This window comes from Sphaeramia orbicularis, chromosome 12 (genome assembly GCF_902148855.1).
Source record: "Sphaeramia orbicularis chromosome 12, fSphaOr1.1, whole genome shotgun sequence".
Taxonomy (NCBI): Eukaryota; Metazoa; Chordata; class Actinopteri; order Kurtiformes; family Apogonidae; genus Sphaeramia; species Sphaeramia orbicularis.
In genome coordinates, this window is record NC_043968.1 from 30,454,402 (window position 1) to 30,469,481 (window position 15,080).

Consider the following 15,080-nt stretch of genomic DNA (forward strand, 5'->3'; position numbering starts at 1 on the left):
CTGGGTCCTTATGGGTTAATGTAAAATAACACAAATCTCTACCTCTCTACTCCAAGTTTTCTGTATATTTAAACAATGTTTTCTGTTCAGTAAAAAAAAAAAAAAAAAAAAAAAAATCACAGCAGCTTCGCACAGATGGTTCTATTGCTGTTCTGCATAAACAATTCTTACTGACATTATTTCACCTTTTCTTTTCTTTCCAAAAACTTTTCAAAAGAATTATTCTAAATGTGATAATCATACAACCAACCAAAATAATTCATTTGAAGCCCCATGAATTCACTGTATATTATTTTGCCCATTGAACACATAGTAAAAAGAACATTCCTCTGGAGCACAGTGGGTTTAATAATTTATTCTATGTTTAAATCATCATGTAATAATATCTGTAACACAAAAAAGAACTTAAGAGTACACACTCCTCATAAATACATATATTATCAGTACATTTTGGTGACAAACCTGTTCAAACATGAGTTCTCTCAGTCGACCGATCTTGTCTCCATCTTCTGGATGATTCATAATATAGTCTTTGACGAAAAAGGCCTGCATAGAGACAAAATGCAGAACATCTGTAATGCACACACCAGGAGCTGAAGCAGTAGACTTCCTGCACTGCAGTATTACCTGAATCCCCGCTGGGCTGACACAGTGAATTAGTGTTGATGCATTTTTTTTTTGGTTTAATTTTTAAAAAACAGTAATGAACAAGCAGTGAATATAAGCAAACGGGAAAATAACAGCTCCAACTTCAGAGGGATAATAATGTTTCAGCATTAAGATCAAATTCAGAAACAGAATAAAGCTAAAAACAGCTAAAAATAGGACAAGAAATAGGTGTTAGGGAAATGAAAAGGTTGAGTTTAAGAGTCAATTTGGTCTCAGATTTTTAAAGATTCTTTCATTCAAGTCACTGCTTCCAATTTCAGATCATGTCTCTTGAGAAACATCATACTTCTTGGCTACGACTGTGCTTTCTATTCAGTTTCCCAGACATTTGCTACAAAAGGCAGCATAAAGGAGGAAGAGATTAGATGAAAAATACCTCGGTCTGCTTTGAATGACGATAACTGTTTTTGTCACATCCATACATTAATTGCCTGCTGTTTACAATGTCATCAACACTTGATGCGATGTGTCTACAGATTATAGAAAATCCTTTTCAATCATTCAACACAAAGAGTGAAATTCCACGCTTGCAATCTGCTTTCAAATCTGCCACAGATGGAGACACAAAAAGGAACTGAAAGGTAAAGGGGGGAGGTCACAAAAAGATCAGTGCAGTTCCTCTTCCCTAGGACACAGCCGTCTATCTCCAAAGAGACAGAGTCGGATGACAGCTGAAGAGAAAAGACGCTCGGAGCTGCTTCAAACATGCACACAGTCGAACACGCGCGCATACAGATCACTATCAATGAGTGAAGGCGACTATGGCCTGCAGACTACGAATTCAGAATAAATCACGGAATATTATTATTCCAGACAAACAATCTCTGATAGCACTCCTTATTAATACAGCGTCTGTTAGTATGCACTGCACTGTGATTTGGCTTTTCTATTATATTAAATCAGATGACAACTAAGTGATTACATAAATATTATACAAATCTATATTTTAAAAAACAGACGGTTGCGTTTCACCGGGGAATTCCATCCAAGGACCACTGGAAAAGACATCCAAAATAATCAGTAATCTACTAATCTATCAACGATGGAAATTTCTTGCCGGGCTGCAGGGAGTGAGACCTCACCATGGAGTGGCTTCAGTTAATCATTAGAAAAGTCCAATTAGAGATGGAACGTGGAAGGGAGGGAAATAAATCAGACAGCATTCCCCCTCAAGGGTTTCAACTCAAACTAAAGCAATAAATCTGAATATTAATAATGACAATTTCTCCTTCATTTGTAGCAGGGTAGACTGCCACAGCTGTCAATCGGCATTATGCAGGGAAATTAATAGATTTATAGCAAATTCCATGGGGTTCTGCGCGTGATATTCTGCGAAGAAAAATGACTGTTGATATCAGGAGCAGCAGAAGTAGCCCCACCTGTGTCCACCTCGTGCCAAATAATTGAAATATGTATCGTTTTTTGTTGTGTGTGATATGGAAATACACAGCGCAAACAGCTGAAAGCAGAGAGAAAAAAAAGCCCAGAGAAGCTCTATTATCAAAACCTTCACATGTACTTAAATAAAGAGCTGTTGTGTAAATATATTGGAGCCAAAATATCATGTATATGCTACAATTCTCTAACACAATAATGGTAGTAAAGGTGGAAAGCACTTCAGCAACCCTTGCCTTTGTGGCTCCATCAAGTATCCTACAAACCTTAATAGGCTACTTCTACACCGAGGCACGCTCTTCTGCACAAACCCAATATACGCTTGCAAACACACACACACGTACACACACACACACACACATAGTGTATATGCCCACACATGAACACGCAGCCCCACATACACACTCCCAGTGGAGCAGGGTGGTTGCTATGCGACAGAGAGCAAGTCGCTGAGTCCAGTCAGTTTGTTGAGGGTAAAAGCATTTTCTTGAGTACATTTTAACTCATATTTTTCTCCAATTGTGCTCCTCCTGGTTAAGAAAATTGCAGAGAGAAGCTGGAGAAAACAATGTTATGATGTCTGCTGTGGAGGACACTTGAAGATGCAAATGTTTGTCAGTGCCATTAAATGTATTGCAGTTTTTCCTCGACCACTGTGTCGCCGTGTCCTTCCTTCTGTTACCCCTTACAGTGCAATACAGCAGCTGTATAAATACTCCCATCTCATTCATTCAGCCATTATTAGCCATCCATCTCCCACTCTAACTTCCTCCTACTCCTCTATTTGCCATTTTTTGACCTGACCCCTCTTTTTCTCTACATCCATCTATCGACCAAACCCCCATCCATCCACTCATTTGTATATCACCCATCCATCTAATTCTCTGCTTCCTCCATGCTCTACTCATCTGTCCGTTCGGTCAAACCTTCACCCAGCCACTCACCCATTCAAGCATCCATCTATCTATCCATCTGTTCCTGTGCTCCACCCTCAGCAAAACGCTCCCTTCCCATACATCTCCCTGCCTAAAACCACCTTCATGGATCGTTAGGAAATCTATATGTCATCTCTTTACTCCTGCTCAGTCTCTAAAACCATCCAACCTTATCTTCCATCTATCCATCCATACCTCTTGGTAGCGGGCCAGCCCCCCGTTGACAGCGGCGTCGATGACCCCGTTGAGGCACATGGTGAGGGGGTTGATGTTCTGCATCTGCCGGTTCTGACACTGGGTGATCAATGTCCGCAATTGTAAGTTCTTGTTCTCAATCACCTCAATGGCGTTCTCCAGTGGGCTTACTTCCACCTGCAAAGACAGTAAAGACATTGATTCCAAGAAGATAACGTCCCACTATCCTCTAAAGAGAAATATCAGCAGTGACTTCATTTAAGAGATTCTTTGTAATATACCAACACATATTTACTTCATTGTCAACATAGGACAAATGTTGATAAAATGCATAACTGTCTTGCTTGGTTAAAGGTAAAGAACATATTTATTGCCTTGTTACTTGATTGTATTCAGAAAATATCAGTGACTAAACTGCCAAGGGTATTACATAAACGTCTGTCCTTCAGTTCCTCTGATCATCTATATAACACAAGGCATGCTACAGAAGGCAGATTTACTCTACCGGGAGTGAAAACAAATAAAATGAAAAGTACTGTGATGCATAGAGCTATGGTGATATGGAATGTTCTGCCGGGATGCATCATTCAAGAAAATAACAAATACAAATTTAAAGAATTACTGAAAGAGTATTTATATGCAAAATAATGCCTTGTGTCTGTTAATGCTTAGTTGACTGACATTACATTGATATATAACTGTGAAATATATCTGACACTTTACAAAGTATGCTAAAAACTACTTTTTGGGAGGTACTGTTAATTGAACTAGGTCCTGTATAACATGTATGTTGTTGTTGTTTTGTAATTGTGATGAATGTTTTTTGCAAGGTTATTATCGTTAACGAAAACTAACCAAATGACGAAAACTAGAATTGAAAAAACATTTTTGTTAACTGAAATAAATAAAAATAGGACCAATGGCCCTGTAGCTTACCGGACAAATTAAAAGCTTTGGGAAATGTATCCAGATGCCATTTATTATCACCCAGTTATGTGTATTTATTATATTACAGAAATAGCCCATGTTTTGGTCATATTCCAATCAGATCTGTAAAAAATTCAAATTCCAACTTGATATCATTGATACTGATTTATTGGATCGATCCACTTTCTATCTCTTATAATGGGAACATTTTTCAAAGTCGCACCAAATCCAGAATCAGATCCAGATCAAAATAATTTCAATACCTTGTGTTGACATCATCATAAAGAAGCTGTATACCAAGTCTGAAGTCAATCAGAACTGGAGTTTGGAAGAAGAAGACGATTGAAATTTTTTCCTCATAAGAGCCCATGTTAAATTTTCCATTTGTTCCCGGATCCAGAAGAAGATCCTGATCAGCATGTGGCCATTATGTTTTGGTCACCTCCCCATCAGGGCTGGACTGTAGAAATTTACACTGGATATCATTTATATTTACTGAGTTATTGCATTGATCCACTTCCTATCTCCTATAATGGGGAAATTTTTCAAAGTCGCACCAAATCCAGAATCAGATCCGGAGCCAAATAATTTCACTAACTTTTGTTGACATCATCATAAAGAAGCTGTATACCAAGTTTGAAGTCAATCGGAATTGTAGTTTCGGAGAAGAACACTATTGAAATTTTTGTAACGGACGACAGACGCTGACGCTGCTGCCGGACGCCGCATGACAATACCTTACGGCCTGTCATCCGCTAAGCTAAAAACGATAATTAAAAGAAAAAATAATAACTAACTGAAACGGTATTGTGTGCTTATAAAACTACCTAAAACGTATAAAAATTATGGATACAATTCCCTTCATTTTTGTCTTTGTCAGTGTTGGATTGATATGAAATCGATTTATTTCGCTCGAGCAATTTTAGCTTGTGGCACCATATGACACGTCACGTTCTGTAACTTCTCATCACTTGTCGTTTAGAGTCAACTTCTCGTTCCCACTCTACCTGGAAACATGGAGACTAAAGTTGGGAGAAAGCAGCAGAGTCCTGGATGGGATTTATTTGAATATGACGTCGAGGAAGATAAAAGATGTGACAAAACTAAAACTAAACTACAACTAAGCATTTAGAAAGAAATGAAAACTAATCCAAACTAGCACCTGCTCGAAAAACGAATTAAAACTAACTGAATTAGAGAAAAAAGTCAAAACTAAATAAAACTAAACTATAATGAAAAACCCAAAACTATTATAACTCTGTTTTTTGGTTGTTGTTTGTGTTGTTTTGTTTGATTCTGTGTGTGGGTGTTTTTGGTTATTTGTGTATTGCAGTGTAAAGACAATTGTGATGGAAGAATAATGGTGACCTCAGCCAAACCTAATGGAGATCCAAATAAATAAAATGAAATATAAACAGTAAATAGTCACCTTTGTACATAGTTATGGATTCTAAAGAACTCTTCTGTCTTTCAGTGCGCTTTTCCGTTCCTCTCACACATAAAGCTTAATCCTCCTGCTAATAGAGCTGTTGCCAGTTCTGTATTTTATATGCTACTGCAGTGCATAAATATCCGAGAATAACACTCCATCCACAATCTACAATTTCACACTAAACTCGGCTATGTACTAAAGAATGTGTGCTTAGACCAACAGAGACAGACATCTTGTTATGTTTTGCATATGCTGGACAAAACAGCTTCTAAAATCCTCCCACTCCTCAGAGACCTGAATGAGAAAATCAAAGCCGGGAAGCATTTAAAGGGATTTACGTGTTAACCCCATGCCGATATGTTTGTGCATCAAATATGATAGTGATTCCAGACTTAAACAGGAACTAAGAGTGGAGATATATTCCAAATAAACAGCATGTTGTTGACCAAAAACAGAACAATTTGATTTTTTAGCATCAAATCTAATCTGTCCTGTGGAGGCAATGAAATGTGTCCAATAGCCCCAAACTCCTGACCTATGTCATTATTGTTGCTCAATATACTTGGATCAATACTTGGATATTGGTGGGCAGTGCTCTAAATTGCAACCTTCAGAATAAAAGTCCCATAAAGTGTGTCCCTTGTGTGAGATGACAATGTTGCAGTTATGTCTCCATGATTGTTTCATCAGGGCTGTCCATTTGGTCGCACGCACCAGCTCTCTCTTTTCCACCTCAAACCACCGGGAGATGCCTGGAAGACTCTGGACCAGGGTCAGCGTCGTCCTCTCCACCCACAGGCTCTGCATTAACACACGGGAGAATGAATTGCTATACATCCTTATAAAAAATATCCATAGCTACTTCAGCCTACTGCTCACACACACTCGATCCGTGGCAGACAGTACCTAGTTTAATCACAATACAAAGATATGAACAAAATAAATAAAAATAAAAATAATAACATGCTGACTACACCTAGTGCCAAACACCCACTTTTAGGCGTAGGTCAGATGCCATGTCTTATATCTGCTATCATCATTCATGTTCCACCACTTACGCTGTCAGCCAACATGCTTGTCAATATGCCAGCAAAGCACAAGGTCACTCTGACAGCACATAAACTATGGAAACTGTACAGTTCATTGTAAGCTATTACTGTAATAGATTCACACTGAAGCACAGCCGGAGAACTGGAGCACCTTTTGTTGGAACCATGTCAATATATCGACAGAATATAAAACAGTTCTAAGTTTTATTTTGAATTCTTAGTTAGTAGTTGCTTATGTACGACATTTTCCAGGTGAAACTGAAGAACAACTTCTATCTTATCTCTATATGATAACAAATAAACAAGCAATTCCAGGGTTTCTGCAGGTATCAGCAAATCTAATTTAATGCTTTTTAATGCCACTTTAAACATATTTAATGCCCATGTCCGACTGCAGATACAGTTTTATATCTAGTTTTTTTTTTTACAGTTTACTGTCGACAGGCTTTAACCAGTTTCTGAATAGTTAAACCAGTGTTTTTCAACCTTGGGGTCGGGACCCCATGTGGGGTCGCCTGGAATTCAAATGGGGTCGCCTGAAATTTATAGTAATTGATATTAAAAAAACAACAACTCAGTAATAAAAAATATATGGTGAGTTGAGAGATACAATCCCAATCCATAAAAGACATGACAAACTGAAGCTGAAACTGAAGCACTGTGGTACTGTTTATCTTTCAAATGTTCATTGTGGTCGGTTTCAGATGCTGCAGCTCTTTCATAATTCATAGTTTGAGTTCTTGTTTGTTCAGTGTTAATTGTCAGCCTTGTAAATCCAAGCTGGACTGACTGTACATATCCTGACCAAGGAAAATCAAATTCTCACTTTGTGCAGTAATCTACACCTGGCTTTTCTGCCTCCGTCCATAATAATATACATCATACAGACTAAATGTCGTCTAAAATAAACATTTATTTGCAACATAGTATAGCAAACTATTACATGATCAAAAGCAAATAAATTTCAGCAAAAAAAAAAGTCCCTGTTTTGAATGTAGTCGCCAGAAATTTGTGATGTTAAAAATGGGGTCACAAGCCAAAAAAGGTTGGGAACCACTGAGTTAAACGCTGTACACAGTTGTATAGGACAGGTACAGTCTACTCTCGTTATACCGCCAACTTCCGTTCACGGCCAAATTGGCGGTATAGCGAAAATGGCGTTACAACGGGTTGCGTCCATAATGTGCATGTCTTTACTATATGATGTCTATGCTGCCTCCGTTAACCCGTTCTAATTGCGTTTCTAAATAAATCTTGATTCTGTTATGTTGTAAGGGATCATTTAAAGTGGGGAAACATTTTAAGCATTATTATACCGTGTCGGGAAATGACACCCCATCATCTTGAGGCTTTGGCTTAATCCCACGTCCTCTTCCCGACATCCTGACCTACTGAGTGTTCTGCGATAAATGAACGGTGGCCGTTCCGTAGACCTACTCGTAGCTTGTCGCGATCAGCGTCTGGCGCGTTTGTTTCAGTGCATTGTTAAAATTTATGTGTACTCGATGTCAATCACGCTGGCGGTATAACGGTCGGGAAATCAATGGTATAAGTGTTGTTTGTGCATGGAACTGGGCTGGCGGATGGCGATAGGTGGAAATGGCGGTAGCTAATGGAATAATGCATTGGGGATTTTTGTGCAATGGTTTTGGTCGGCGGTGAGCGAAAATGGCGGTATAACGGCGGGCAGTTTAACGAGAGTAGACTGTTCAATGTTTTTGCAATTTGTGAAGAAGTCAGATTTGTCCTAGTTGTAATGGGCATTGTCAGGATGATCTCAGGAAGAGTGTGATCCAAACTGTTGTTTGAGACAAAATGTTAAAAATAAATCTGGCACTTTTCCTTAACTTGAAGTAGAGTTCTTATTTTGTACAGACATTGTTAATTTGTGGAAAGCATCTAGTGGGATATCACAATAAAAGAAGGTAATGTGTTAATATCATAACAGTAGATATATGACGTGACCAAAAATTAGTTTTGGGTAAAAATGCATGTATATATTGGTATCGGTTGATATTGGAAATGAAGTGTTTGGACAATAACAGCTTATCGGATATCGGCAAAAAGTCAATATCGAACATCCCTAGTCCCTCCTCCAATTACTTCTGCTGAAACTTACATTTTCCCATTTTTCCCACATTTGCTAATATTCCCTCCGCTCTTTCACCACAGCATGAACACGCTCACAGCACATTGCATTCCAAGCATCCGGTGTTGTGACTTCATGTATCGGCCATAAACAATAGTCAATTAAAGAGTTCGCCCTGTCAATCATCACACTATACTCTATTCTGATCAAAATTATTAAATGTTTATATAATCAAAATAAATCGTGAATAACAATGGTTTTTTTTTTCCATCAAGTGTATTTAATTTTTTAATGCCTCTGTACATTGAATTTAACGCTTTTTAATGCCATTTAAGGAATTAATTTTCACAAAATCTATTTAATGACTTTTAATGTTTTTTAATGACCTGCAGAAACCCTGAATTCATTTTTTTATCTTTTGGCTTTTGGTGTCATACAGGCTTTTAAAATCTATTTGTATGGTTTAATTTTATGTTTTAACCCTTATGTTGTCTTCAGATCTTTTTCATTGCGTGGTCGTAGGGAGGACTACAAAAGGGTTAAATGCATTCTGTCTTGTTTTATCTTATTGTTAATATTTTTACTTATTTTTTTCAATATGAGGTAAATATTCCCCAACACATCATAATATCACTATTCTTTAAATCCCCATAAGATAATTCACTCCCTGCTTGGCCCCTTCCACATGCATGCTATAGTACAGTTGACTTATTTGAGGCTTAATTTAGAAACCCGCATCTTGCTCAAGGACACTCCAGCAGGGCAGATGAGTGATGACACCAGCTATTGATCCAGTGTCCACAGGATGAAGAAAGGTCTTCCGACATACTACACAACCCAGCTGCCCTTTATTGATTTTATGCTTTTTAAGGCCAAGAAACCCACCTGAAAACTGCTTGCAAAAAATGTATTACAGTTTAAAAACCTGACACTGACCTTTGTTTAAATTCAACTTTTTTGTTGTTGAATTTTAGAAGCTTGTACATCATTCTTTCCTTTTCTGACTGAAATGCAATCCCCTCCTTATCGCATACTATCATAACCACGAGAGGCTTACAATATACATTAGTCGCACCCGAGAGCCGAAGATATCCAGTCTTGATAGAATTGTAATATGATTATTACATTTTGCTTAACAGTCCCAATGAAACCCTGATAAAATCACAACATAGAATGCATGTGTGTTAATACTGAATATGTATGAGGATAATGTCAGCTTCTGTATGTGTGTTTAGTATGTCTAGCTATGTGAATCTACCTGCAAATGAATCTAACCATAAAACACTGATTTGCATTAAGTTGGTTGTAGGTCTGACTAGTGCCTGAGTTGCTGAACATAATTACTAAAACAGGAATGAATAAAACATGTGCAGCATAAACGCTAATACTGCAGGTTCAAACTATTACCACCTACATGGGCCACGATCTAGATAAAGACGGAGGGAAATGAAATTGTTTAACATCAGCCTGCAGAGCGAAAATGCTCATTTTAATTCAGTAGGTGTATTATTTGTATTTCAGAATTATTTGAATAAAAAATATGCTGCTTATTGCTTTGCACAAGACATTTTGGTGAACTGAAAGCTTATCTTATATAGTTTGTAAATGTATTTTTAGTGTCAATTTAAGCATCTAAAGATGAAAAACTAATATTTAATAGATGTAAAGAGAAGTCTGCATTATAGGGCTTATTCAAACTTTGTCAGTTGCTGTCCACAGATGGGTGCTTCTATGAAACTAGTCCCTAAAAACAGAACAGAGGGGCTAAAAATTCAAACAAGGTATAAGATAAGACAAGACAAAACAAGATAAGATAAGATAAGATAAGAAAAGAAAAGATAGGATAAGTCTTTATTAGTCCCACAAGGGGAAATTCCAGACTTATACAGGGTGGGGAAGCAAAATTTACAATATTTTGAGGCAGGGATTGAAAGACAGTGTATGACCAGTTAGTTTATTGAAAGTCATGAGAATTTATTTGCCACAAGAAAATGTACATAATAGAAAATGTTTTTATTCTATGTGTCCTCCTTCTTTCTCAATAACTGCCTTCACACGCTTCCTGAAACTTGTGCAAGTGTTCCTCAAATATTCGGGTGGCAACTTCTCCCATTCTTCTTTAATAGTATCTTCCAGACTTTCTCGTAATAGTTTTGCTCATAGTCATTCTCTTCTTTACATTATAAACAGTCTTTATGGACGCTCCAACTATTTTTGAACTCTCCTTTGGTGTGACGAGTGCATTCAGCAAATCACACACGCTTTGACGTTTGCTTTCCTGATTACTCATATGGGCAAAAGTTTCTGAAAAGGTATGGATAATAGTGTTAAGTATGATTATGACATCAATATATGTTTGGTTTCAAAACAATTGACGTAGTGCCTGCTGAGAAAAAACAACTAAATGTTCATTGTAAATTTTGCTTCCCCACCCTGTAGACTAATGTTATGAAGCAAGTTTGGAAGCACTTTGAGTCTATTTTAAAAATAAATATTTACTGAGATAAAAGAGAACTATTTTTCAGAAGAAACACATTTTTATATTATTTTTATACAAAAATCCACATGTAACACAGTAAAAAGGACATGAAAATTACGTGCTGCTATTTTTTCAAATATCTTTTTTATTTTCTAATATTTTGGGAATTGAACTAAATATAGCAGGCAGAGTGTTTCACAAAAATGACCGCTGTTGCAAAATCACTCGCGATTTAAATGTGTTTAAATGGGCAGGTTCAGCATGTAACGCCAGTGGACATGATGGGTTACATACAAAACCTGAAATGAGACTGAGATTCACGAAAAACCCACATGTCTGGATTAGAAAAAATACTAGGATCAATACATTTAACACAGTGTCTTTATTTATAGTCTATATAAGACCATTTACAGCCATGTTTTCCAGATCTAATGCACTGACACCTAGGTAGCTTTTCATGTCCCAATTTTGGTCCTATTTTTGGCTCCAATATTTTATTAAAAATTCATTAATTTGGGGATGGCTCAGAGCAAGAGTGTAATTTTTTTGCATTTATCTGAGGTCATCATTAGGTACATCCTGGGGGGCAATATGTCTAAATGTCTCTTTTATTATTGGGTCTAAAAAGCTGGCAAAGTGCCAGGTACCAAAATAAACCCAGTTTCATAGAAGCCCCCATATATCATGCATATTCCTTGCAAATTCTGCTGCTTCTTTTTTTTTGTTCTTGGCTTTACCTTGAACTCATTCTCCTTGTCTTTGGTGCCCTTGTGAAAAGGCCGGTCATATCTGAACCTCCAGATGTGATTGAACTTGTAAAAGCTTTTGATGTTGTCAGGCACTCCATCTCTTTGCAGCACATCCTGACTCTCCGGGATGGGAGTGACGGCGTAGATCTGCAGGTCTGGATGTTCCGGAAGTTAAGGAAAAACAGGAGAGCGACAAGGCAAAGCATCGCAAATCAACAACAGACATGAATTCTTCAGTGACCCCGAAGAACATGGGAAATTGCATATACTCGCACACAAAGGACAAGGACACACACATGCAGGGGTACAAGTCGACAAGATGGTAAAGTGTGTGCCCTTTGAGGTGAAAAACCTTCTCCTGCTGTATCTGCTGCGTTGCATTAGTCATGCCACATACACACCATACACAAATCTACAACATACACCCACACAGACACAATGCATTGCCAAGGATATACTAATGGGGGCCAGAACACCTACAGCAGATCCCTCTATACTGTACTATACATCACAACAACAAATGATACAAAAAGCAGCAATTTCTCTATTCTGCAACCAGTAATTGCTGACAGAGAACGCTACATTGCCAACTGGTATGACCTGCTCTTTGGCTTTACTGGAAAAAACACACAAAAAATGCCATTATTATGCAAAATTGGCTCACTTGAACTACAAAAGAAGAAAAACAGAACAAAGAACTAAACATAAAAAAAAGAAAATAAATTTAAAAATTAAGAAGCTTTTCTCTCATTGTTTTCTTTGCCTTAAAGTAGCGGAGGAGGATGGTGGAGCGGGAAATGACTCAGTGTTCCCCTGCACTGCTCAGCCTCACATTCATCAGGAGAAACCCCAGCACTAAGACGAGCAGCTTTACCGGGAAATATGAGATAGGACAGCCAACGTTGAGATGTTGTATGAATGTTAGTGTTTTGGACAAGGATGTACAGTACATATGGGTGAGCAATGTCAGAGAGTCTCTATTGATTACCATTATGTAAGAATAACAAAGCATGGTTCTGATTTACCCAGGCAATCCTTGTCTTTTAAAGTTAAGGGAAGCAACATGCATCTAATGTGTAAGTAAATATTAAATGCACACCTGAAGCAAGTCTCTTGTCTTTAGTGTTGAATCAGGTTAGACTTCAAAGGTATGGAAAGACACAGATTACTGTTTGTATGTTTTATCTGTCAGGCTGTACATGACTTCATCAATCAGAGGAGAGAGATACGAAGCCTGAGCCCAAGAGAAAAAAATCCTCTCTCGACATCATAAAGCCATTTAATAAAAAATCTGTTGACTGAAGAACCATCATTTTGTCAACTCAAAGCTCCCCACACCTGATTTATAGCAGTAGTGAGTAGCTGTATGTGCTGGTGGGAATAAAATCAGAATCATTGTTCGTATAACCAATCATACCTTCGGGTTTGTGTGTAACCACAGTAAGGCGGCATGTTTGGTAACTCTTTTGTCACATGTGGTTCTACGTATTGCACATGGGTGCTTCTATGAAACTGGTCCTTAAAAGCAGTACGTGGGGGCTAAAAATTCAAACAAGATGTAGACTAATGTTATGAAGCAAGTTTGGAAGCACTTTGGGTCTATTTTAAAATAAATATTTACTGGAGTTAAGGGGGAAAGTATTTTTCAGATAAAACTAGGGATGTAATGATTACCGGTATAACGATAAACCGCGGTAAAATTGCCAACGGTTAGTATTACCGTTTAAATTCTAATTATCATGATAACCGTGTTTGATTACCGCACTTCTAGGAGAAAAAACCCTATGTAAAGATCTGCTTTCATGTCAAATATTTAAGTATAGTTTTAATTTATTACAATTTTAATTATATATACCTAATATTTGGAACCAATATTTACTTTTCAAGTCTTTGAAAAGGTCCGTTAAGCATCTGTGTGTTATTTATGCAATAAATTATATACATTTTTCAAATCAGATTTTTTTTTTTTTTTTTGTGTGTTTTCTGGCCTTTTATGTTGATATAGTAGGTTAAAGTGAAAAAATAATAGGCAGATTATATAAATGAAGTTATGCTAAAAAAAAAGATACCAAACACGGGTATAGTAAACATTTGTTTATATAGTATAAAAAGGCAAAATCAAAAGTACTGAAAAACGGCCAAAATAGTCTCAGACCACTAAGGGTTAATATTTGAATGTTTTTGCCAACAGAAAGTACATTGTGCCGATTATTTTAGTTGTTTTTTTGTTTGTTTGTTTGTTTTTAACTACAACATGGTTAAATTATTTCAGTGTGTGTTTAAGTACTTCTTGAACATTTTGAGCACATTTCAATAATACCGTGATAATAATGATAACTGTGATAATTTTGGTCACAATAACCGTGATATAAAATTTTCATATCGTTACATCCCTAGATAAAACATATTTTTTATATTATTTTTATACAAAAATCTGCATGTAACATGGTAAAAAGGACATGAAAATTATGCTCTACTAGTTTTTTAATATCTTTATATTCCCTCACAGGTACATTTTGGGAATCAAAGTAAATATGTAACGCAGAGTGTTTCACCAAAATGACCACTGTTGAAAAATCCCTCGTGATTTATTTGTGTTTAAATGGGCAGGTTCCGTATGCAACACGAGTGGACACGATGTGTTACACATGAAACCTGGAATGAGACTGAGATTCATGAAAAACCCATGTCTGGATTTGAAAAAACCATTAGGATCATCAAATCGAACACAGTGTCTTTATTTATAGTCTATATAAGACTATTTCCAGCCATGTTTTCACGCTAAAATATACTTACATCTAGGTAGCTTTTCCTGTCCTAATTTTGGTTCCAATATTTTTTGGGATGACTCAGAGTAAGAGTATAATTCTTTTGCATTTATCTGAGGTCATCATTAGGTACATTTTATTTATTTATTTAACCTTTATTTAACCAGGAAGTCCCTTGAGATGAAATCTCTTTTTCGAGGGAGACCTGACCTGACCTGTACATCCTGGGGGAAAATTTCTCTTTTATTATTTGGTCTAAAAAGTGTCAGAGTGCTAGATACCAAAATAAACCCAGTTTCATGAAAAGACCCACGTAACATACAGTGCCGTATGAATGTGTATGCCTGTGGATGGACTTTAGATAATAACAAAAAGGAAAGGATAAAGCACAGT

General features: G+C 37.0%; 1 protein-coding gene across 5 annotated transcripts in view; it reads right to left on the bottom strand.

The window, feature by feature from the left end:
* dock4b (dedicator of cytokinesis 4b) overlaps positions 1 to 15,080 on the bottom strand; it is a 163,404-nt gene that overhangs the window by 17,037 nt on the left and 131,287 nt on the right. For all 5 annotated transcript variants that reach the window (XM_030149278.1, XM_030149281.1, XM_030149279.1 and 2 more), the window contains 4 exons: positions 11,908 to 12,074; positions 6,268 to 6,354; positions 3,195 to 3,371; positions 463 to 546 (listed from right to left, as the gene is read on the bottom strand). In XM_030149278.1, the coding sequence (XP_030005138.1) occupies positions 463 to 546; positions 3,195 to 3,371; positions 6,268 to 6,354; positions 11,908 to 12,074 (515 nt within the window). The remainder of the gene's footprint in view (positions 1 to 462; positions 547 to 3,194; positions 3,372 to 6,267; positions 6,355 to 11,907; positions 12,075 to 15,080) is intronic.